At 40.4% G+C, this 22844-nt stretch overlaps 2 protein-coding genes across 2 annotated transcripts; one reads left to right on the forward strand and one right to left on the reverse strand.

Moving 5' to 3' along the window:
• Window positions 1-276: 276 nt before the first annotated feature.
• On the reverse strand, window positions 277-19903 carry LOC134206293 (uncharacterized). Its single transcript, XM_062681997.1, has 3 exons — window positions 19773-19903; window positions 1017-1207; window positions 277-932 (listed from the first exon to the last, which is right to left on the reverse strand). The coding sequence occupies exons 1-3, from the start codon at window positions 19901-19903 to the stop codon at window positions 277-279; spliced, it is 978 nt and encodes a 325-aa protein (XP_062537981.1).
• A 1448-nt stretch (window positions 19904-21351) lies between these two features.
• Window positions 21352-22675, forward strand: LOC134213811 (CLIP domain-containing serine protease B4-like). Its single transcript, XM_062693208.1, has one exon. It carries the CDS (start codon window positions 21430-21432, stop codon window positions 22567-22569), a length of 1140 nt encoding a protein of 379 aa, XP_062549192.1. The 5' UTR covers window positions 21352-21429; the 3' UTR covers window positions 22570-22675.
• The last annotated feature ends 169 nt before the right edge of the window (window positions 22676-22844 follow it).

The following is a 22844-nucleotide window of genomic DNA, read 5'->3' on the forward strand; positions in this document are numbered from 1 at the left end:
TTGATTTTAGCCACGATTCAACAACAGCAAAAACGTTTAACTCTGCATTTTCAAGTAGGGAACGATAATTATCTACATTACTAATCAAGCTTCTAGCATTATGGACACCAATTTTCAAAAAGTTTTTAGATTTTTTCTGAAGAATAGATTTTACCTGATCACCATTTAAAAAGTGAAAAGCTACATTTGAATCATAAATTGTGTCTTCACTGTTAGGTATAGGCAATAACTTAGTAGAAGAAAGTACATTGGCATTTCCACTGATATCCACTTCCATTATGTCGTAATTATCGGAACGGTTTGCTTCTCGTTTTTTGGTTCGAATTCGCGTACCTCGACGCCTTCCGGCCAGTAAAACTTGTCGTTAACGAATGGAACAAGATTATCGGAAACAGACACTTTGAATGAAATGAAAGAAAGCTCACTAATGTCCTTATTTCGAGGAACTAATTTCACACATTTCAACGAGGATTCTCCAACATTAATAGTCTCCCGTAAATATTCTACAATGTCATCTTCGGTTTGTTCCACATCAAAGGGGGTTACGTAGAACGACTTAAGGTGATCTGCAGTTAGGTTCCGTGTGTCCTGACGATGATTTCGGTTTACTACCCGCAGACGGCAGTTTTCGGTGATCACATTGTTAGTCCCAGAAGAAGAAGCAGCAGGTACAGCTCGTCTATTTGTTGCAGTTGTAGCCAGAGTAGAATTAGCGCCAGCACTGGTGCCGTCAGAAGCAATGTTTCTAGTTGCGGTATTAGCAGAAACTGTGGAAGTATATGGACGCTTAGCGGTTGATGTTGAGGAGGTGGTGGCGGTGGCAGTGGTGGTGGCAGTGGTGGTGGCGGTAGTGGCGGTGGCGGTGTTGGTGGCGGCGGCGTTATTCGTGGCGGGGGCATTGGGCGTTGTGTTGGCGTTTATATCGACATCACCTGACATGATAGCGGCAGTTGAGTTCGTGATGTTGTTATTTGGGAAAGTAACTCGACGGGGTGCAGTATCATCAATTTCATCACCAGCGGCATCATCAATCAAATCGGCGATAGACTCAACATCTTCACCAGATAGTGTCATGTTGGCGACATTCGAACGAAGCGACAAGTCCAAGTTGAAGCGATCGATGCTGTTATAAAACTCGGAATGATCTAGCATCGCTGGTCCCACCGAAGAAAAGTTTTGAGGTCTGGACGAAATATTGGAATCTCGTCTAATTCAGGTTGATATTGAAAGCAGGTGATAAAGTGTTTTCAAATTTTCGCCAAACTGTCCAATCCTAAGGACCATTGAATCGACTCGTAGCAATAAATCCCGCATCGTCTTCATTATCACAGATTCTGATTCATGATGCTAGGGTTGAAATTGACCCTACAGTTATCGCAGAACCACAGAAGACCAACGTTGGCTGTCCAAGCTTTAAAGTTGGCAGTGTTCAGACCCACGCAGCCCGAATGGGAAACTCCTCAACACAACACGCTGCACAGAACACTTCTATCAGATCGCCCAACATTCCTACCGCAGGCCTTGCATGCATCCATGATTTAAAAATTCGGTTCGATGGAAGAGATTCAAATTGGAATTGAATTTCTCTGCTGTAAAAATAATTGGAGCAATGACAAACCGATGGTATAAGAATAAATACACTGTCTGGCCGAATGCAAGCTTGCAATGCGTTCCCTTTATCCACACTGAAAGTTTCACTATATTACGTACCGTCGCTAAAGCCGGTATCAGACCAGAGTCCTGCACATCAATTACAATGTTTCGGTTTTGGGGACTACCGAACGCACCGAGACTCGGGACTCTATCCGACACAACAGCACCGCTTCACAGAAGCGTGCAATGCACAGAGCAAAACAAAATCAGGTGATAATGGTACTAGTCGACTGCGTTCACAAGTAACCAGCCAGACGTTGTGTATGTAAACGTACACCACCGCGATGCCACTACAACAATTAAATCTACCTCGATACTTTTCGTTGATTCCAGTTTGGCTCCTCCAGGTGAACAAATTTTAAAATCACTTTAACAATAAAGTTTTGGCAGAAACTGATTGATCTTCAGTTATGTTCTGATTCACGAGCTGAGCTTCGTCGTTTCCCGACAATGAACTGGTTTAATCGATACTGTAACTCGCAGAAAATCGCTAAAATTTCGGACGGTATCTCGAAAGGCCTCTAATCAACCGGATCGGAATGATCGGAATTTTATTGTTAGTTAGTAAAAGTTACTGCAGTAAATTGATTCTCCGTCCACAACCAAACAATTCAACTTTTAATCCAAAACACTGAACCTTTAGTGGGTTTCCGTCATCCAAAATAACCAAAATGTCAATGTAAATGTAAAAATAACATTGAAACTAAGTAAAAGCAAGTATTTCGAAAGAGCTGATGGTTCCTCTCCCATTTACTATAGAGCTGAACTTAGAAGAAGCTGTGATATAGCGTGCAGATACGTGGATACTTGGTATGGTGTGATTTTATCCGAATGAGTTCATCGCCCACCGAGACCGACTCGCAGAACGTCGTTCTAAACGACCCGAGGAGGTGAGCTCCGTGCTACTGATTTCCCTGATTTCGGTTTGCAAAGCTCGTCCGGAAGAGCCTCCGTCTTAACCTTACGAATTATCATCTGCTCAACGAGCTGCAGCTGCAGATAGGAATCTGGTGTGCCTTTCAACCGGCTGGACAGCGCAGGTTGTTCAGGAAACGTATCCAGAATGCGATCACTCGAATCACCCTAGTCGAAGTCGAAAATCTTTCTAGGTTGATGTCTCCAGGAACGTACCTCCGTTTCTTTACTTCCATCAAACCTTAAAGTTTCGCAACACTGTTTGCCTCATATAAACATATAATATGCATAGATATCATCTATACGTACACATTTGGAGGCCATATACGCACAAAAGAAATTAGTCGTCTTTCTTTATATGATTTTGTGTGAAGTAAAAAAAAAGCTATATATAACTACGTATATAAGTTCTTCTTACGTTTTTTATGTTTTCGTATGTACTAATTTATAATTTTACAACGTAACTTAGACGACTTTGAAGTAACAGTCTATTTATTGCATATTGCATTCTGCATGGCAATTTTTACATTTGTTGAAATACAGGCCGGACTCGATTATCCGGAGGCTCGATTAACCGGAGGCTCGATTAACCGGAGTACTATTTTTATCCATCTTACAAAAATAGAAATATTCTAGTAAAGATAGTGAGTGACTTTCTCGCTTTCCTAAGGGAGTGTTACAAATTCCGTAACGCTTTAGGGGAAATAAGGAAGTCAGACCAAGCGTTACGATCCGTACAAAAATCAGAAGGGTTATATACAAGATACGACCGCTCGACGTAAACTACGTAAAGCAGATCATAAGATAATAATTAATTTGCTTAGAGTTTAGAGTGATTGAATTGTGACTTTTCGCTCCCTATGCTTGAACGATAAAATTTGCTGTTTTGATGACCCTCCTAAATTTTCAACTGAATGAGTTGTAATTTAAATGAGTACGAGTAGTTTGAAGTTTGTATGGAAATCGCCCCGTATGTGAAAGATCTTTTCGTGAGGCGGCTTATTAACTATTCAGGGGACATCCCCGCGCAGGACACCTCCCAATACCGCACACTTCTTAAAATGATACTTGCAGAGCTCCCGTATGCTTCAACTTATTAAGTACAAAAGGAAGCTATTGAAAAGGCTTTAACGGCATGGGATATCAGATCTTCTTGTGGTAAGCTTCGTACAAAATTTGAAATTGAATAAAAATGCTTAAAATTTTAATGTTTCGCGTTACGTTACTTAGGTTTGAACCAACAATATTAAAATCAATCTAATGCATTCTGATTATGTGAAGATGGTCCATATTAGCCATATTTTAAATAATGATGATGATTTGTTAGCTGTACCATGTAATTGTAGTGTTCGGACATTGAGATTTTCCATAGCCATCTTTTACACCTGTTTTGTTACACTTACTTCAATTCAATTGTTTCTTCTTGCTGAGAAAACCACAGAAATTAGCAGAAACAAAATTGAAGAGGACATTCAAAAAGGTGAGAATTTGGATTAAGATGTAAAAAATTTAGCTGAAGAGTCAAATAATATCTACTAACAATTCTAGACCAACATTTGAAAAGGGCGTAACAGCCAAAATTTATTCCTTCTGATTCTTCGTCCACATATAATGCTTTATATCTAGAAAAAGAATCAGAAGGAATAAATTTTGGCTCTTACGCCCTTTTCAAATGTTGATCTAGAATTTTTAATATTTACAGCTTGAAGCACGTGAAAAATATGATTATTCTAAATGATGTCTTTACTCATGTAACAGGAACTTAGTCACATTTGAACAATATTTGAACATTTGATGCAATAGTGTCCGGTACTAGAAGACATTTTTCTGAACCGTGAAATTTTTCTCCAAAATTCATCGTAGTAAAACGTGTTCAAATGATCAAATATAGCTTGTATGAATCATCAATGACCATATTTTATGTATAAGGTATAAAAGGAAACATAATCCGGATAGTTAGAGTTTTTTGGTGAAATGTGTCCGGCACTGGAGGATCTCCCCCTAAATATAATCAACCCGAAGATTTCGAAGAATATTTCCCATTCTGTAAGACGGTTGTTGTTGCGAACCGATCGATTTCGTAAGCAAAGGTATAATGAAAACAAAAGTGCTCATTATTGATATGTTATTCTTTTACGTGCTCAATTGAATTTCCCACGATTTAGTATTTCCTTAAAAAAATTTCTTGCAAGCAGCAAATTGCTTCGCAACAAAAACGATTTACTCGCTCGCTAAATTTCCTATGTTGCCAACGTACTCATATATTTTTATATATTAATGAGCAACATTGCAAAACGGTTTTCCAAAAAAGTTACTGTTATCATAGTAATTCTCTAACTTCAAATCGCGTGTGCCAAGTCAAATTACTAATAAATCTGCTAAAAATTTGGGAAGTTCTATAAAGACAACTGATGCCACCCTTTAAGTATAGGGGAGCGAAAAAGTCCAAATTTGAACCACTCTTATGTGCATGATTGACTGCCACGGTTATTACTCTGTTTCTGCCAGGCCAGATGTAATTACAAAGAGAACCAACAGATGATATTTGAGAATAAAATAACCTTCAAACTTTTTAAACAGGTGACCCAAATTTAAGTAATACCGGCGCCGGAAGTGTCCGAATGCGGGCCAATTAATGAATGGGTAGGAATATGTTGACGTGATACTCTTATTAATAGAAGCCGACAAGTCATCTGCACTTCTACGAGTAACCATTGGGATGTTGGATATGGTCGGGATATGGGGTCGGGATGTGGCGAGGTTCGTTTTGGTAAACTTTTTTCTCCGTGTAATGTGTAGTTTTTCCGCAAATCATGTTCGATTTCACACCAATTCATTTGTGTTTCGAACAAAATTAGCGTAACTCAATATATGAAAATGGTTGATATGACAATTTAAATTTTTTATTTAAAAACCCCAAATTTATTATTCCGCAGTGGTGATGATGCCTTTACCTTCTCAGACCGTTGTGTGACTTTTGAAGTGTTATTTTAAAGGGGTGCTGCCTAAATAGTAAGATAATCTTGTTTATAGTTGATAATCAATTTTAATGATCACCTCTTGCTTACATCAACATGTCCAGCATCTGCAGCACTTTTTCATAAACACTACTTTTTGCTCCGACCGCGTTCATTGCTCTGGTTCTATTGTTGTACTTTTGGTGCGAATCACCGCACAAAAGTAGAGCGCAAGAACCAACAGCACCAGACGGCGGTCGTAACGAAACTCTGAAAAAAATTACTGGGTTGGTAAAGAATTGGAATTTTCAATATTTTACGTTGATGATCAATAGTTCCAATGGGCTTAAAAAATTGCTAGAGAGTTTCCGATTCGATTGATAATAAAATCTCGAAAATCCATTGAAAAATAAAGGAGCTATTAACGTTTGAAATCTTACATGATTTCGTGACGGTCTCGAATTTGGAATGTTCATTTGTCACCCTGTATTCGAGTCTTCCCCTTAGACGTAGTTTACGTCAAAAAATTAACCTTCCATAAGTTACGAAAGGGAGGGTGGGGTATCAAAATTACCAAATTCAGCGTTACGGATTTTGTGAAAGAACCATAAGGGAACGAAAATCAAGAACATTCATAATTGGGCATTTTATGAATTTCAATTCAAACCACCAATATTTTTTAAAGCATTCGTATGTACATTTTGAGTACAGCATTGACATTGTGATTCATGCCACCAAATGGTCCTTCGGAATATCCGGAATGGTTTCATTCATTAATAACGTAACGCTAAATTTGAAGATTTTGGACCTCCATCCTCCCCCTCGTATCGCTTTTCATATGAAAGGTTTAATTGATTTGTAACGCAAGGACTGACTCCTTTCCTCTCCTTCCAGCGTTACGTAATTTGTGAACAGCCTCAATATTTATACGAAAAATAATTATTTCACCAACGGTGGTCCATGTATGGATTAAAGCATCAGTTCTATATTCATAGTAATAACAAATGGCGCTGAAAACCCTTGTGTTCATGATGAAATGAAATGAAGAATCACTCGGTGGCCAAGGTGATCCATGCACAATGTCATGCTCAGAATGTCGGGCAATAACCGGGTGAAAATAGTTCCTGATAGGGATCCGCAGGGGTGCGCAGAAACCAAGGTGGATCGATTTGAGGTCCCTTCGTGAACTACAAAGTTGGCGACGTGTAACTACAGACCGAGCTGAATGTAGACGAATAATATGTATTGCAGAGGCCTTAGTTTGAATAAATAAAATGAAATGATTTCCAATGTTAGAATGTCAAATGGTGCTATGCGACGAAATCAATTATTTTTTGTTTGTCATATGTGAATAAGTACGTTTTGTGGAAGATATAAATTTAGAAAATGTATTGGAGGTAACCACTTTCCCTTCGATGGGACTCGAACCCATGACCCTACAGTACGCTAAACTGGTGCTTTAACCAACTGAGCTACGAAGGACCTACGTCGGCCTTCGCAACCTAGCGGCTACTGAACGAGATCGAAATTGGACGGATAGTCAAATCACTCGCAATCCATTTCTCAAGCCAACACTTCCACATGTGTATAGTACACTTCCACATTAGAGGAGCGTGAGTATTTAGCCACCAGACATTCTAAATACGCAAAAAAAACCTTGAATATTTCATACAATTTTTTGTTGAAAAATCGAAAAAGCTAAAAACTTTCATTGGAAAATTTGAAGAATTTCCTTCGATATTTCGAAATTGCTACCGTTGAAATTGTGAGTAAATTTCCTTAAAAATTTGAAAGATCTTCTTGTAAAACTTAAAAGAAAGGAAGACAGGATCTCCGTCTTTGACCAGAGGTCGTACAGATTGAATACTTAACACTTAGCATTAGACAACGGACAGGATATTCGCACAGCACCCAGTGAACCAGCGGAGCGTTTTCCACTTCACGAAATTTTTTTCACCTTACTATCACACTTAAAATAAATCGCCGAATTCGGCGATACATTTTACCGAAATCTCAACAGCAGATAAATAATTTCACTGATTTTCGGTGATTTTGACAGTTGAACAATGGAAAAATTACAAAAATCTGTAAAATTTACCGAACAGTTCTGCTGTTGAGATTTCGGTAAAATTTACCGAATACGGTGAAATGAGTTAAGTGTGAGGCGGGAATCAAACCCACACTCCATGGCTTACAAATACGCTTAGACGACTGTTGACATGACCACGAAGTCCACCAAGTGCAAATTCCAGAAATGTCCCGGGTAAATTAAAGAGAATTTCCTTTAGGAATCTCAAAGAATAACCTTTCAGAACAGAATTCCACGTTGAAATAAATGTTTTGAAGGGGAAAGGCCGTTTGTTGACCGAATATGTCATTAATCTGAAACTCGACTGGCATTTGGCCGAAATAGACATATGGCCGATAATGTCGTTCGGCCGAATAGGTCATTTGGCTGAAAAGTCGTCTAATCGAATAGGTCATTTAGCCAAAAAGGCCTAGATGGTCGTTTGGCATAAAAGGGCCATTTGGCCGTAATGAAGCCGAGCTGCCGAAAAAAATCTTTTGACCGAAAATGCTGCTTGGCCAGACGAGGTGACATACGGTCGAAAACGGTTTGGCCAAAAATGTCACTTGGCTGAAAGCGACGTACGGGTAAAAATCATACGGCTACACTGATAATTTGGCCGAAAAAAGTCAAATGACTTTCCATCGTATGATTTTCAACCAAACGACCCTTCATCTTTTGAAAATTTTCTCGTGGAATTTCCAAAGAATTACTTATGGACAACATAAAAAATTTCACGTGGCAATCCAAAGAAATTCCGAAAATAATTCAGTTGAAATTCCGTTGGAAACAGTTTTTGTGAACCTTAAAAAATAACAAAGAAAAATAACGGGAAATTCACGACTAGAAAAAATTCGAAGCATGCATGTCCGGTGGCAAACTTCTAAACAATTTCCAGTGAAAATTTCGTTGAAAGCTTTAGAGCATTTCCGGTTAAAAATTCGAAAAACGCGTAAGAATCTCCTGGGACAGTTCATTAGGAGCCGTACACTAATTTCGTAAGCATTTTTTTCTGGGTTTTTCAACCACCCCTCCCCCCATGTAAGATTTTTCCTATGCAAATATTTTTTATTTATATGGAACGTAAGAAAATGGAAGACCCCTCTCCCCCCATAAGTGCTTATGTAATTAGTGTACAACCCTTAGATTTTTCCGGCGAAATAAAAAGATTCTCCCGTTAATGTCTTAAAAATATTCTGAAAAAAAAAAACTTTACGTTACTAACGTAATAAATAAATCAGCAAGCCTTCGCCGACCATAATTATGACAAACGCCGCCGCTGACGATTATCGGATCGGCGCTGACCTCTAACGGTAGTTAGAACCCATGAACGGACCAACGGGATATTCTTTTAGATTTTATATAACTAGAATAAAGATAATTTGAGCAAAAGTTAAATTTTCAGCGACAACAAAAAATGGCTCGATTATCCGGAGGGTTCGATTATCCGGAGTGAAATTTTTTTCAACACTCCGGATAATCGTGTCCGGCCTGTATGTAAGCTGATGCCTTTCAGCGAAACGAGAAAAACATTGAAATTATGAGTATATAGAGTCAGCTGTTTATTTTAATTATACATCTTATTCTAAATTCCGGTCACACTCAGCTTCCACATTGCTACAAGAAATTGCACTTCACATAATAATATGTAAATTATTAACTTGATCTAATGCCATATCATGTTATTGTATACTGCATTATGTATGACTTATTACTATCATTTGGAAATTGATGTCCTCCCCCTGGGTGACGAAAATAACGGTGATACTCCATTAATGTTATAATCCGGTTAGTTCTTAATTCACCATTTATTTTTAGGAGACGTCAAGCCATTTGACGAACGGGTCGGGCCGAGTGCCGTTTGGCCGAATATATGAAAAAAAGTTCCCTTAGATTAAGAGTAGTGAAGAGTGAGAAATGAAAAGTGAGTAGTGAGAATTGTGAAATGGGAATGAGAAGTGAGTAGCGATAGGTGAGAACTGAGAAATGCGTAGTTCAAAGTGAGAAGTGTGAGGTGAAAAGTGAGAAGTGTGAGGTGAAAGTGAGAACCCGAGCAGCACAAGTCAGACAAAAATTGTAGCAGCAACTTGATTGTGACTAAATCTGGTCACATATGAGTTGCAGCAACCTGTGTGAAGCATGTGTGCTGCTAGGGAAGTTAGAAGTGTGAAGTGAGAAGTTAGGAATGAGAGGTTAGAAGTAAGAAGTGAGAAGTGTGAGGTGAAAAGTGAAAAGTGAAAAGTAAAAAAGTAAGAATGAAAACTCAAAAGTTGATAGTAAAAAGTGGGTCTCCAGCAGCCTTGCGAGCTAAGGCGTAAGATTGCCAATCCGGAGATGGCGAGTTCGATTCTCGGTCCAGTCTAGGATGTTTTCGGGTTGGAAACATTCTCGACACCCTGGACATAGTGTATCCATTGTACTTGCCATATAAAATACATATTCATGCAATGGCGGGCATATAAAAGCATTCAATTAATAACTGAGGAAATGCTAATAGTATACTAAGTTGAAAAGCAGGCCAAATTCCAGATGGAATGAAGAGCTATTTGAGAAGAAGAAGAAGAAGAAGAAGAAGAAGAAGAAGAATAAGAAGTGAAAGGTGAACTGAGAACTTCTTTTTTTTCTTTCTTCTTTTTTCTTTCTTTTCCTTTTTTTTCTTCCTTCGTCGTTCTTCATCCTTCTTTTTTCTTCCAACTCCCTTATTTCTTCGTTTATTGTTTATAATTCGTTACATCAACATAAGGATAATCATCATTAGGTCCAAATGATGATTAGCCTTATTAATACTAATAAAAGTCATGATAATGATAAGTTATTAAACATGGCAGAATGAACCCTGGTGGAATAACGACGAATCGTCTATAGGGAAAGATTAAACGAGATGGGGCAAACTCGTTGAATTCCTGTTGTAGACACATCAACGCTCCACGTTGTCCGTAATTCGTTCCTCGAAAATGTATCCTCAGCATTCCATTAAGGTTCCCCCAACCACACACGACAAGACAATGGCGACGCGATTCTATCGCTTAGCGACTGCGATTTTGTCGCCGTTGTTATGGAAGCGTAATGGAACATTGCCTGCAGTAACCTAACGATAGAATCGCGGCAACTAGTTGTCGCCGTCGTGGTGATGAAATCGCGTAGGTCTGGAGAAGCCTTTATTTCGCACTGCTCTGAGTCGAGCGATCAAGTTTACTGATTCCAGAAGTTCAATGCAGTCAATTCTTGGAGGGTGCAATGCAATGCAGTTGTAGTCTTTCAAGACTAATTAACCAAAGAGTAAAACGAATGAAGCGGGGTTGAACAGATTCAATTCTAGCCGTTCCGTTCTGATAAGGGCCGTACACTAATTCATAAGTAAATTTTCTTGGTTTTAAATCCCCTCACCCCTTCATCTGCACAGCCTTATGTGCCGACACCTTCCTAAAAAAAATTTAAATACTGATGGCAGTGAGATATTGTAAAAACAAGGCCGAATATATTCAATTACTCAACGCAAAGTAATTTAGGCAATCAACATAAATTAAAAATGTTGCATGTAGGAATTGTTGGGTTAATTTACTTTTCATCAATTTAAAAGTTATGTGAAATATCGCATACCCTTATCACGGTTTGGCGAAACCGTCGAAAACAGCTTAGTCAGATTTACTTAACTGGAGCGCGGTGGATTGACATGTTTAAACGTGCTCACATATTGGACAGTGCGCGATATAGCGGTACATAGTCGCGATCGTCATTGATGATGATGCATTGGTGCATATGTATAGGACACTAAGGAAAGAATTTGTTTAGGTGAGGAGCGCGGAATAATAACTTAGCCAAAATGATAGAGACAATAAGAGTCCTCATTGAATCTACATACACGTATACAGGCGTATTCATATAAAAATGTTTGTTGCCAAGTACGAAAAACAGAGAAAACATAATTTTATTCCTACCAATATAAACTTGAAAGGAAATATTGATATTGGGGTCTGAGTTGTTCGGAAAAGGAAAAGCCGACCCGAAGAGGTAATGATTCTTTTGGTAAAAAGGAATTTAATTCAAAGCCCTGCTGAAAGAAAGACAAAAATATTTATTGATTGATTTCTAAGACTATACTTAAAATCAAAGAGTAATACAAGCGGTAGCTGTTAATAGCTCGGCGGTATAATGCGCAGTTTTACAAAGAAGCCATGCTGAGTTAGAATACAGATTTTTAAGCGGTGGTTCTCACAACTCCGTTGGTTTAGTAGTACCATGCATTATGAAAACATTGGGACTTGTTGAACATTACTCTGTGAAACAGCAATGTTCAAGTTTAGGTATAAAGAAAGGCGTAGGACTTAGAGATACTCATTTTATACAAAAGATATATGAATTAATACATTAGTAAACTGAAGTAGCCACTTGAATGTGTACTCGAAATAAGAGAGTTTTAGAGAGTGGAAAGAGAACAGAATTTTCCCAAGAGAATTTCAAAGGGGACATCCAAAAAAGAGGGCAAAGTTTCGTAAAGTATGGAAGTCCAATATTAAGGCTGAATTAGCTAATTTATGACAAGAAATTAAATAACTATTGTACAAAATTGGAATAAAAAGGAAGTTGTTTCGGAATTTATGAATTTTTCAAATAAGCTGATTAAGCATTTCGTGCAAAATAACTTTAGGGAGCATCCATAAAGAATGCAAAGTTGAGTAATGAATGGAAGCTAAAAATTGAGGATATTTACGAAGTTGAAATTAAAACTATGTGCTGAACAGATAAATGTGGGATGAGGAAAATGATTACGTTATTTAAGGATTCTCAGACCTTTCGTGGGGTCCAAAGTCCAGTCTGATGCAATTCATGAAATCATTATGAAATTCAGAACTCGGATTGACTATAAATACCGTGCGCTTTTCCAAGCTCGGGGTCAGTCCCAAATATTCAGCAGCACCTTTATTTGAATCAGGGTTGTCCCTTAGACACCTCGACACTCGTGACTAGTGCACGAATCGAGATCTAAGTTTAAATTAATTAACTTCTTGAAAAAGATAAAAGTAAACAGTTAAATAGTCCGTCGCGGTAAAATCGAAAATCGGTGTTAGAGTCTCAGAATAAGTATCGATAAACAAAAAGTGTTAGTATCTCTAGGAAAGACATTTGTCATACGGTAAATAGTGTAAAAGTTTGTAAAAGGAAAATATTAGAGTTTATAATTATACGAAAGTGTTAATTGTAATGAGTGTAATGAATAAGTGCTTAAATGTAAAAGAAGTTTATAATTGTACAAACAAGTGATACATAAATAATAAAGTTTTATTCTAACCGTAATTGAGTGTTTGAACTAGAAAACCCGAAAGACCAGTGCTGCACCGTCAGCTTAGAACGCTTCATACTTCATTTGTGCGTGAACAATCCATCAAAAAAGGAAGTTTCGCTACATATGGTGACAGCGGTGGGATCCGCTGCGTGGGATACATAGTAAAAAAGAAGTTTCGCTTCACATGTTAAACTTTTTCCATACAATTTCAGCCAACCCAATCATACCGTAGCAATCATCGGACGTGGCAGGGAGATATTTTTGAACATCAAAGTTCATCCCGCCGGCGTTCTGATAATATATCAAACGCAAACGAGGTTAGAATCAGCTAACGGAGCTCTTTCTTCTTCCTTGATCTTCCTTTTTTCTTCGCTCTTCCTTCTTCCTTCTTCCTGCTTCCTTCATCCGTTTTCCTCTTTCTTCTTCCTTTTCCCATCTTCCTTCTTCGTTGTTACTTCTTATTTATTCTTTTTTCTTCCTTCTTCCTTCTCCCTTTTTCCTTCGTGTTTTTTTATTCACCGTTCTTCCTTAATCTTTCTTCCTAATCCGTTCTTTCTTTTTGCTTCCTTTTTCGTTCGTACTTCTTTCCTATTCCTTCTTTCGTGTTTCTTCTACTTTCTTGCTTGCTTTCTTGCAATGGGTGTTCCACTGAATGATCTTTTCGGCCAAACGACATTCGGTCAAACGGCATTCAGCCAAATGACCCTAAACCTTTTGGAACACCATAAATCGTGTTGCGTGAGAATATGTCCCTTCGTCGTGCCTTTCGTAGGGAAGTGGGGTAGCACGCCCATAGGGGTTAAAACGCGCCACCCTGAATAAGGTTAAATATCCCCATTTTGATTATTTTCAATAGTCTATACGATAAAGCAATGAAAAATATTGCCATTGGATACATATATTTCATGATTTTTCTCTAGTTATACATGAAAAACTCGAAAAAAACGATTTTTGCGTGTTTTGATGCAATTCTAGCTCGGTGGAATTTAGTCTTTCTGTCGCTGTTATACATTGATAAATTAATAATTGAGCCATGAGCCATGCTGCTTACTCGTGTTCTTTATGTTCCACACGAAATCGTCATCAAAAATGGTTTTAAAACGATTTTATGGGCCTTCAAACTTCTGAGGTCGGTGTGGGGCATTACGCCCATGCTCATTTCGTATGACCGAAACAGCTGAAACATTCGGTTAATTGCCTTAATGTAGGCAATTAAAATGAAAATCAGTACGATAAGCACATGCGCGTTTTACCCCATCCACTGGCGCATCTCACACCGCATGGTTTCACAATCATTTTTTCGGGTGCTTTTTAAAATCAAATTTCTGTGCAATAAAATGGACAATTAGATATCTGTTATCGGTAGTCAGTCGCAGATATGCTGTTCTTCAGTATGCGCTGATGAAAACTGGCTGAAATGGTGGTTTTCATTGATAAAGATGGCATTTTCCTTAACGTGGGCGTCCTACCCCCAGTTCCCCTACATCCATGTTTCTAGTTGAAATTTTGGACGCATTTTATGAACGCCCGGGCGGGTGTGTAAAAATGGCAATTAACTTCGATTGTACTGAAAATTATCGACAAAAGTTGTATTAGGATGTGGAATTGATTTTTATTAAATCACTCTAGAACTTATTCTTAGTAATGTTTCTTTATAAATCTTACGTTTGTTTGGAAGGCTCATTTGCCGTGAATCGTTACGAAGCCGAAATCAAGTTAAATAATACATTTCTTGATTCTTATACATAGTGTTAGTTTTGGGGAACCGAAAGACTCGCGGTTTGGTCGAGGTTAGGGAATACAATAATACAGTAGGAAAGGAAAGGATTTTAGGGTACTTAAGTAATTACGATGCTGATGATCACAAAGTTGACATTCCTCGCGATGTTTCACATCTGTAACGGGACAAACAAACTTTTTTTTTGGGAGATAACAACGAGAGGAAGACATACGGAAGGGATTAACGACAGACATTCAAATGTACAACAAGAGGAGGACATTCGTAATGGGGTATGACAGACAAGGGAATGGGCAGACAATGATTACAGTTTTACATCGGCAACTTTCAAAAATTGGTGGACCAGGGACATGTACTCGAGATCAAGGCCCGACAACACTTCCCTAATAGGCTTTGGTTGTTTTCCTCGGACCCGGAGATGTTCAGTTAGCGCAGATCTGGGGCCACGATGCTCCTCGCACGCCCACACGACATGATCGATGTCCTGATAATCCTCGCCGCAAACACAGAGATTTCCTTCCGAGAGCCCCACTCTGAAAAGATGTGCATTTAAAGTGTAGTGATTGGACATTAGACGACACATGGTTCGAATGAAGTCTCGTCCCATATTCAATTTTTTGAACCATGGACGCTTCGACACCTGCGGGCGAATTGAATACAGCCATCTACCCAACTCCCCATTTGTCCATTTCTGTTGCCAGCTGTTCAAGGTTTCCTGACGAACTAATGTGAAAAATTCATCGAAGGTGATTTTCCGATCGTAAATATCACCTTCCATAGCGCCCACCTTAGCCAAAGAGTCCGCTTTCTCATTTCCCGGGATCGAGCAATGAGAAGGGACCCAAGCCATGGTGATTGTGAATGACCGTTTCGATAGAGCACTCAAAGCTTTCTTTATCCCTTTAGGAGATACGCTGAGTGCTTCACCGGTTTCATTGACCGAACAGCCTCCAATGAACTTAGACTGTCGGTGAAGATGAAAAAGTGGTCAGGAGGCAGGGATGCGATTTGTTCGAGTGAATAGTGTATAGCTGCTAGCTCAGCAGTATACACGGAACTAGGCTCTTTGAGCTTAAAGTAGGCGCTATGAAAAACGTTGAAAACACCGAAACCAGTGGAGTCATCCATTTTTGACCCGTCAGTGAAAAAGCTTCTCTCCTCGCTAGCGTGCCCGTATTTGCTTGCAAATAATGGAGGTATGACCTCCGCTCGAAGAAAGTCTGGTATTCCATGAACCTCCTGCTTCATGGACAGATCAAAAGTAACAGAGGAACTGTAAGAGTCTAAGAAGTTAGCACGGATGGTGTCAACCGAAGATGGGCTTACCTCCAGCGTCATATACCAGTGGTAAATACTCATGAATCGAGATATACGGTTTTGTTCGAGCAGCTTCTCGAAATTGTCAATGACCAATGGATTGAGAACCTCACAACGTATGAGGAACCGGAGCGATAATTCCGCGAAACGATCTGTCAGAGGCAGTACTCCCGCAAGTACTTCCAAGCTCATTGTATGTGTCGAATTCATACATCCTAACGCGATACGGAGACAGCGGTATTGAATCCGCTGAAGCTTCAACATGTGTGTTTTAGCCGCGGACTGGAAACAGAAACTACCGTATTCGAGAACCGACAAAATGGTTGATCGATACAACGTCATAAGATCTTCGGGATGCGCTCCCGGTTATTGATCACATGAAGTTGATCCGTTTCTGGCATTTTTGTGTCAGATACACAATGGTGTATTCCGAGTCGAACCAGACCCCGAGGTATTTAGAAGAAATGCTATGAGTGATTGTCTTACCCAGCAGTTGGAGCAGGAACTTTGCCGGCTTATGTTTTTTTGAAAAGACAACCATCTCAGTTTTCTCCGGAGAGAATTCGATACCCAGCTTGGTAGCCCATGTGGACAAATTGTCCAGAGTATCTTGCAACGGTCCTTGCAGATCAACAGCGGTTGGCCCCGAAACGGATACAACACAATCATCTGCAAGCCCTCTTAACGAGCAAATCGGCACGACACATTCCTCAATGTCCCCAACGCAAAAATTTTAAAGTAGGGGCTTAAACATGAGCCCTGGGGGGGACCCATGTAGCTAGTTCGTAAAGTTGCCGAGTCACCATGAGAAAAACTCATACTCTTCTATGGCAACAAATTGTACAAATAATTATTCAAAATTGGTGATAGTCCACACGAGTGGAGTTTGTCGGATAAGACATCAACGCAAACTAAATCAGAAGCCCCTTAATGTCCAAAAACACTGAGCCCATTTGCTCTTTTTTAGCGAAAGTAAGCTGAATTTCTGAAGAAAGCAACGCAAGACAGTCGTTCGTTCCCTTGCCCCTGCGGAAACCAAATTGTGTATCTGACAAAAAACTATTCGATTCAACCCATTTGTCTAGCCGGAAAAGAATCATTTTCTCCAGCAACTTCCGAAGACAGGACAGCATCGCGATGGGGCGATACGAATTATAATCCGACGCGGGTTTTCCGGGCTTCTGGATGGCTATCACCCTCACTTGCCTCCAATCATCTGGAACAATATTGTACTCCAGTAACTGGTTGAACAAGTTCAATAAGCGCCTCTTCGCGACGTCTGGGAGGTTTTTAAGCAAATTGAACCTGATGCCTGGAGCGGAATTGTTACATGAAAGGTGGGCAAGCGAGAATTCAATCAACAAAAAGGGGCGATCCATATCATCCCTATCAGCAAAGGCATAACGTAGCTCTTGCTTCACCGGTACTGAATCCGGACAAACTTTATTTGCGAAGTCAAGTATCCACCGCGACGAGCTTTAACGATCTTCGTTAACGAACGACGCGTTGCGCATTCTACTCCCAATGGACCAGAGAGTTTTCATCGAGGTCTCGCGCGATAAACCTTCAACAAAAGTGCGTCAATATCTGCGTTTCTTTACTTTGACCAGTTTCTTGAACTGGATCTCAAACGCGATGTACCGTTTGTGAAGAACGATGGAACCGTGCTTCCGGAATTCTTTAAACGTGGGGGTTTTCTCACGGTAAAGTTGCGTACACTCGACATCCCACCACAGACTTGTGGTTTCCTACGAACTGAAGCTCCTGGCATCGGTCGGCGTTGTCCCTGAAGAACGATGTCAAAGATCAACTGGGATAGAAACTCGTACTCTTCTTGCGGGGAAATTGCTTCTATCGACATTAAGCCATCAATGATGGCCTCCGCATATGTGCCCCAATCGATGTGCTTCGTGAGGTCATATGAGAGGTCGATAGAAACAGATTGATTACGTCCATTGGAAATCTTGACTTCGATCGGCAAATGATCACTACCATGGGGATCTTGGACCACCTTCCAAGTACAGTCCAACGATAATGAGCTCGAACAAATGGAAAGATCTAGACGGCTATCTCTTGCTGGAGGAGCCACTCGTGTAACTTCTCCTGTATTCAAAATTGACATATTAAAGTCGTCAAAGAGGTCGTATATTATTGTTGAACCGTTGTCGTCGTACAGTTCCCACCAGCCTGTTCCGTGAGAGTTAAAATCTCCGGCTCGGGCATAACCGAGCAGATGTGCGAGAGATCTCTTCGAGATTTCGCGGTGTTTGGTGGAATATATATCAAGGCGATACTGAAGTCTTTTCCTCGTATAGTCACCTGACATATGACAGCTTCGGTGCCTAACATCGGTGTAAAATCGACCCTATAGAAGGAGCGCTGTTTTTTGATCCCTAAAAGCACCCCTTCATATGGATTTGCCCGACGGGGCGAATGATGTTAAAACCGGGAAAATGAAGGTTTACATCTGGTGTTAGCCATGTTTCACATAAAGCAAACACATCGAATTGTAATTTGTTAACTAAAAATTTAAAAATATCTAATTTTGGAAGAATACTTCGACAGTTCCACTGTAGAATAGAAATCATATTGGCCTTATCGACGAAGTTAGCCATCGAAGGATACAAATGACTCGAGGAGGGGCATTTTCGAAGCCAGCTGCTTCAGGAGAGGAGTCAGAATAGGAAGAACTGTTTTGACCATGTTCTTCACGGGGTCGGAAGCATCAAAGAAGTTGAGGATGAGCTCCACGATGCCAGAAAGTGTGAACATTGGAGCACTCGGAGGTCGTTCTGCTCGCTCTCTATGTTCTCTTTCCGACTGAGAAATCGCAAAAAATTGGGGCATCTGGGATTTTAGATGTTCCCGGAAGCGGTGGAAACTCTCGATCATCCCGATGTGAAACCACAAAAGTTGATCGTTTTTGAGTATTTCCTCCCGCTTTGAATTTGACCATGTTGGATTGGGGCTCACTTTGAGGCTGTTTTCTAGGCTTTTTCGAGGGTCGCTGGCTCTGTTTTATTCTCTTCCTCGTTGAGCCATTGAAAACAAAGGGAATCCCATTTCCAACCTCGGAGTCAGAGCTACCTTGATCGTCCAAAGGAAGAGACGAGTAGATGGTGTCAGAAACGACTGGAGAAGCGGCCTTCCTCAACATTTCGGCGTAACTTCGCCGAGAACGCTGCTGAAGAGACCGCTTCTGGTGGATTCGCTGCTGTATGTACGTTGGGCAAGCTTCAAGAGCATGTGGAGGGCTTTCGTTGCAATAGACACATTTCGGTGCCGCCTTACACATTCTTCTCTCCGCATGATGCTCAACGAGGTTTATTGCAGCAGTACTGAACGGTGTGGCCCAGCTGCTTGCAATTAACACAATTCATGACTTTCGGTACATACAACCGAACAGGTTGACGAGGTTTTCCAATCACCACGTAGGCAGGCAGCGTGGACCCGGAGAAGGTGACGCAGAACGAATCAGACGGTGAATAAATCCGCTTCTCTCCCTCCTGCGACACCGAATACATTTGTTTGCAATCCAGTATCGCAACAGGAGGCAAAAAAACGTCATTGAAACGACCGACACCTTGTTTCAAATCGTCGCACGTCATCACCACCCTCGCGATCTCACACACTGCTGACGGTAAATAGAACTTAGATTCGAGAGTGAAAAGTTCACTGGTGGCAATCTCGTTGGCCTGTTTGCAATCACTGACCGTGACGCGAAGCTTACTGGACCCAACCATGTCAATGGTCGTGACAGACGAAAATCGCTTTTCCAGATCTTTGCTGTTTTGGCTGATATTCAAGCGTTTTCCTTTGGGTCGAAAGAAAACAACGTACGGTCCAATAGAGTCGTACGGCCCATTGGCGTTGCTAATGTCCATTTTGTTTTGGCTCGCTACACCGGGATGCAACAAAACATTATTATTTACGGAGTACGATGTACCCCCGCCATCGTCGCCTTCGCGCATTGCGGATATAAAATGTCTCGCAGCAGCGAGGCACACACAATTAAACACTTATCACAGGGGAAGAGAAAAAAAATAACGAGCGAAAAAACAGGGGAAAATAGTGAGAGAAAAAAAAACAGACTTGGTTCAACTGATCAAAAAGACGGGAAAAAGGGGAATCAAAGAGAAGAGACTAAATAATATACTTAGCTTTCACACTACTGTGTCACCGTCTAGTGGTTGTGGCAGCACACACCGAACGGACGGTCACTCGCCCGAGGCGCGATTGAAGCCAACCACGCTGTATATGTTACTGTTCGTAACAAGAACAACACTGCAGCTTGGCGGGTGGTGGCGGGACGGTAGCGTCTGTGTTGGTCGAGGCGCACGATCACTGATGATGGTGGTGGCACTGTCGGCGTGGGGAGATGATGACTGCGCCCACGTGCCGATGGATGCCGAAGAATATTGCAAAAAACTACGATGATGCACTTTGCTGGTGGTAACTTATTTGCTACAAGTAAGCACCACTTTCACACTAGCACTTTGATTTAAAAGGCTTCGGTAAAAAACCTGCTCTTTAGGAAAAACCCGAAATATAAATCGACCGTACGCGGACTACGAACTGCCTCGCACGGATGCTCGACGTGGAATGAAAGGTTTCTTTCTTGTGGCCAGACTGCCGATTGAAGGCTCGTAGGAATTGTCGGGCCACTGAATTATCCAATATTTAAAATAGTGTATTCTAGGTTCGAAGCAAATCAATTTCACTCCATTTACGGCGAACGTAACACCTATGGTTTTTTGAACCTATCAAGGGTTTTAGGAATCGTACGAGATTTCTATATTAGTATGTCAGGGCTGAGCGTTGATGAACATCATTCGAAATGATTAAGACGTACATGGATATCTCGTGTAGGCCACCTTGCGAACAATATAGGTTACTGTTCCTGGACTTCATCTCATAGCTCATAGCTTCTAATTTTGTGATTTTTTTCAGCAGTTAGCATGCATGTTAACAAAAAGTAGCGACGAAATTGCTGTTGCACTCCGCAACATTATAATACTCCAATACTGCAAAGAACGAATTACGGTTTATACGTGCGATCGGTGGCTAGCAATGTTCTTTTTAAACAGATCTGGATAGTTTTTTTTTCAGTCAAAATTTTATTTTTTGATTGAAATTTCAATCATTTTTAAATGTACTCTATTTATCAAGATCATTGTCATTTTGTTTTCTAAATACAGTAAGCAACTTTAACAGTGTTTGTGAATCCGACACAGTAGGATGACTTAGCACTGTGTGGCATAGGTACCATTATAGTCACTGGTAGAAATATTTTAAAGGCAGTGGGTAAGGAGTTTTGAAATATTGTACCTGGATATGTATATAAATATCTGAACATCAATAATTCAATACTCATATATTCTACAGGCGCTGTAATTAGTTCCCACAAGTATAATACTGGTAGCTATTTTATTTGATTGAATTGATCCTTAGCTAACTTCTAGCTTGGCATTGGCTAAGTTCTACGAGCAGCGACAAGATGATGTTTTGGCTGGTTTTCTTAGTTAAATTGTGCTGGGTTGCAAGTGCTTTGACTGAATATCAAATGATCTGCACTACACCGGTTAAAGAGCCGGGAACATGTGTTTTAGTAAAGGAATGTAACTTCATTCGACGAGTGTTAGCAAAGTTGATCTTGAACGAAAACGATCTCCATTACATTGAAGCCAGTCGATGTGGAACATACGAAAATAAAGCGTTAGTATGCTGTCCAAAATCAACCGGTTCACCTCCCTACCATAATCGTGTCGATAGCATTGATAGTGACGACACTGGTAACCTGAGCGATCGACGAAAATTGTTACCCCTACCATCAGAATGTGGTGTTCAGTACGATGATCGAATCGTCGGAGGTGAACGTACAGGAATCGCTACTTACCCTTGGATTGCACGAATTCAACACGTCGATCAGCGTAATAATTCTGCGTTTCATTGCGCAGGTTCACTGATTAATCAACGGTATGTACTGACAGCAGCTCATTGCCTGGCCGGTGTTCCCCGAGGTTGGACCATAACAGCCGTTCGCCTTGGCGAATGGGATATTGAAACGAATCCGGACTGTGACGATAAGGAGTGCTATGACGAAGTTCAAGACATCGACGTCGAAAAACTGATTGTCCACGAAAACTTCGTTAATCAGCGTACCGAAGTGCACAATGACATTGGCCTTTTGCGCTTAGTTTCGCCGGCCAGATACTCTGAGACCGTCTCACCTATTTGTCTTCCCTTGGATAGAAGGTTCGAAAATCACCCTACGTATGGAGCTAAACTGTTCGTGACAGGATGGGGTCAAACAGAAGCTGACTTTGGAAGCCGCTTTAAAATGCACGTGTCCGTTCCGAGGGTTACTCTACAGCAATGTCGGAGAAAGTATCCGGCTGCCAATATTGATGAACGACAGATCTGTGCCGGCGGCCAGCCCGGGAAAGATTCCTGCAAGGGAGACTCGGGAGGCCCATTGATGGAAATTGTGTCATCCACTGGGCATCAAGCGCAACCAGCTTTCTACATGATGGGTGTGGTAAGTTATGGTAAAGAGTGCGGATTGGAGAATGTTCCAGGAGTTTATACAAAGGTTAATCGGTTCGCTGATTGGATTCTTAGTCACATTGAATCATAAATGAAGAATCTGTATAAATAAACAGAATTGTTCGGCTTCGTAACGTTTGGCAGCAAATGAACCGAATAAATTAATTGGAAAAAATAAAAAGATTTATATACTAGAAGTAATGTCGCGTTTCTTGCTTAAAAGTACTTACAGTTTTTATACAGGATTGAGCACCAAAAATCCATATCCTTGCAATCATTTTTACAATATTGATCAAGCTTCAAATCTGTCCTATTCATTATAGAATTTTATCCACAGTTCAAATGCAATGTGTTCCATTTCCATCT

The sequence above is a fragment of the Armigeres subalbatus genome, chromosome 1, assembly GCF_024139115.2.
Source record: "Armigeres subalbatus isolate Guangzhou_Male chromosome 1, GZ_Asu_2, whole genome shotgun sequence".
NCBI classification, from domain to species: domain Eukaryota; kingdom Metazoa; phylum Arthropoda; class Insecta; order Diptera; family Culicidae; genus Armigeres; species Armigeres subalbatus.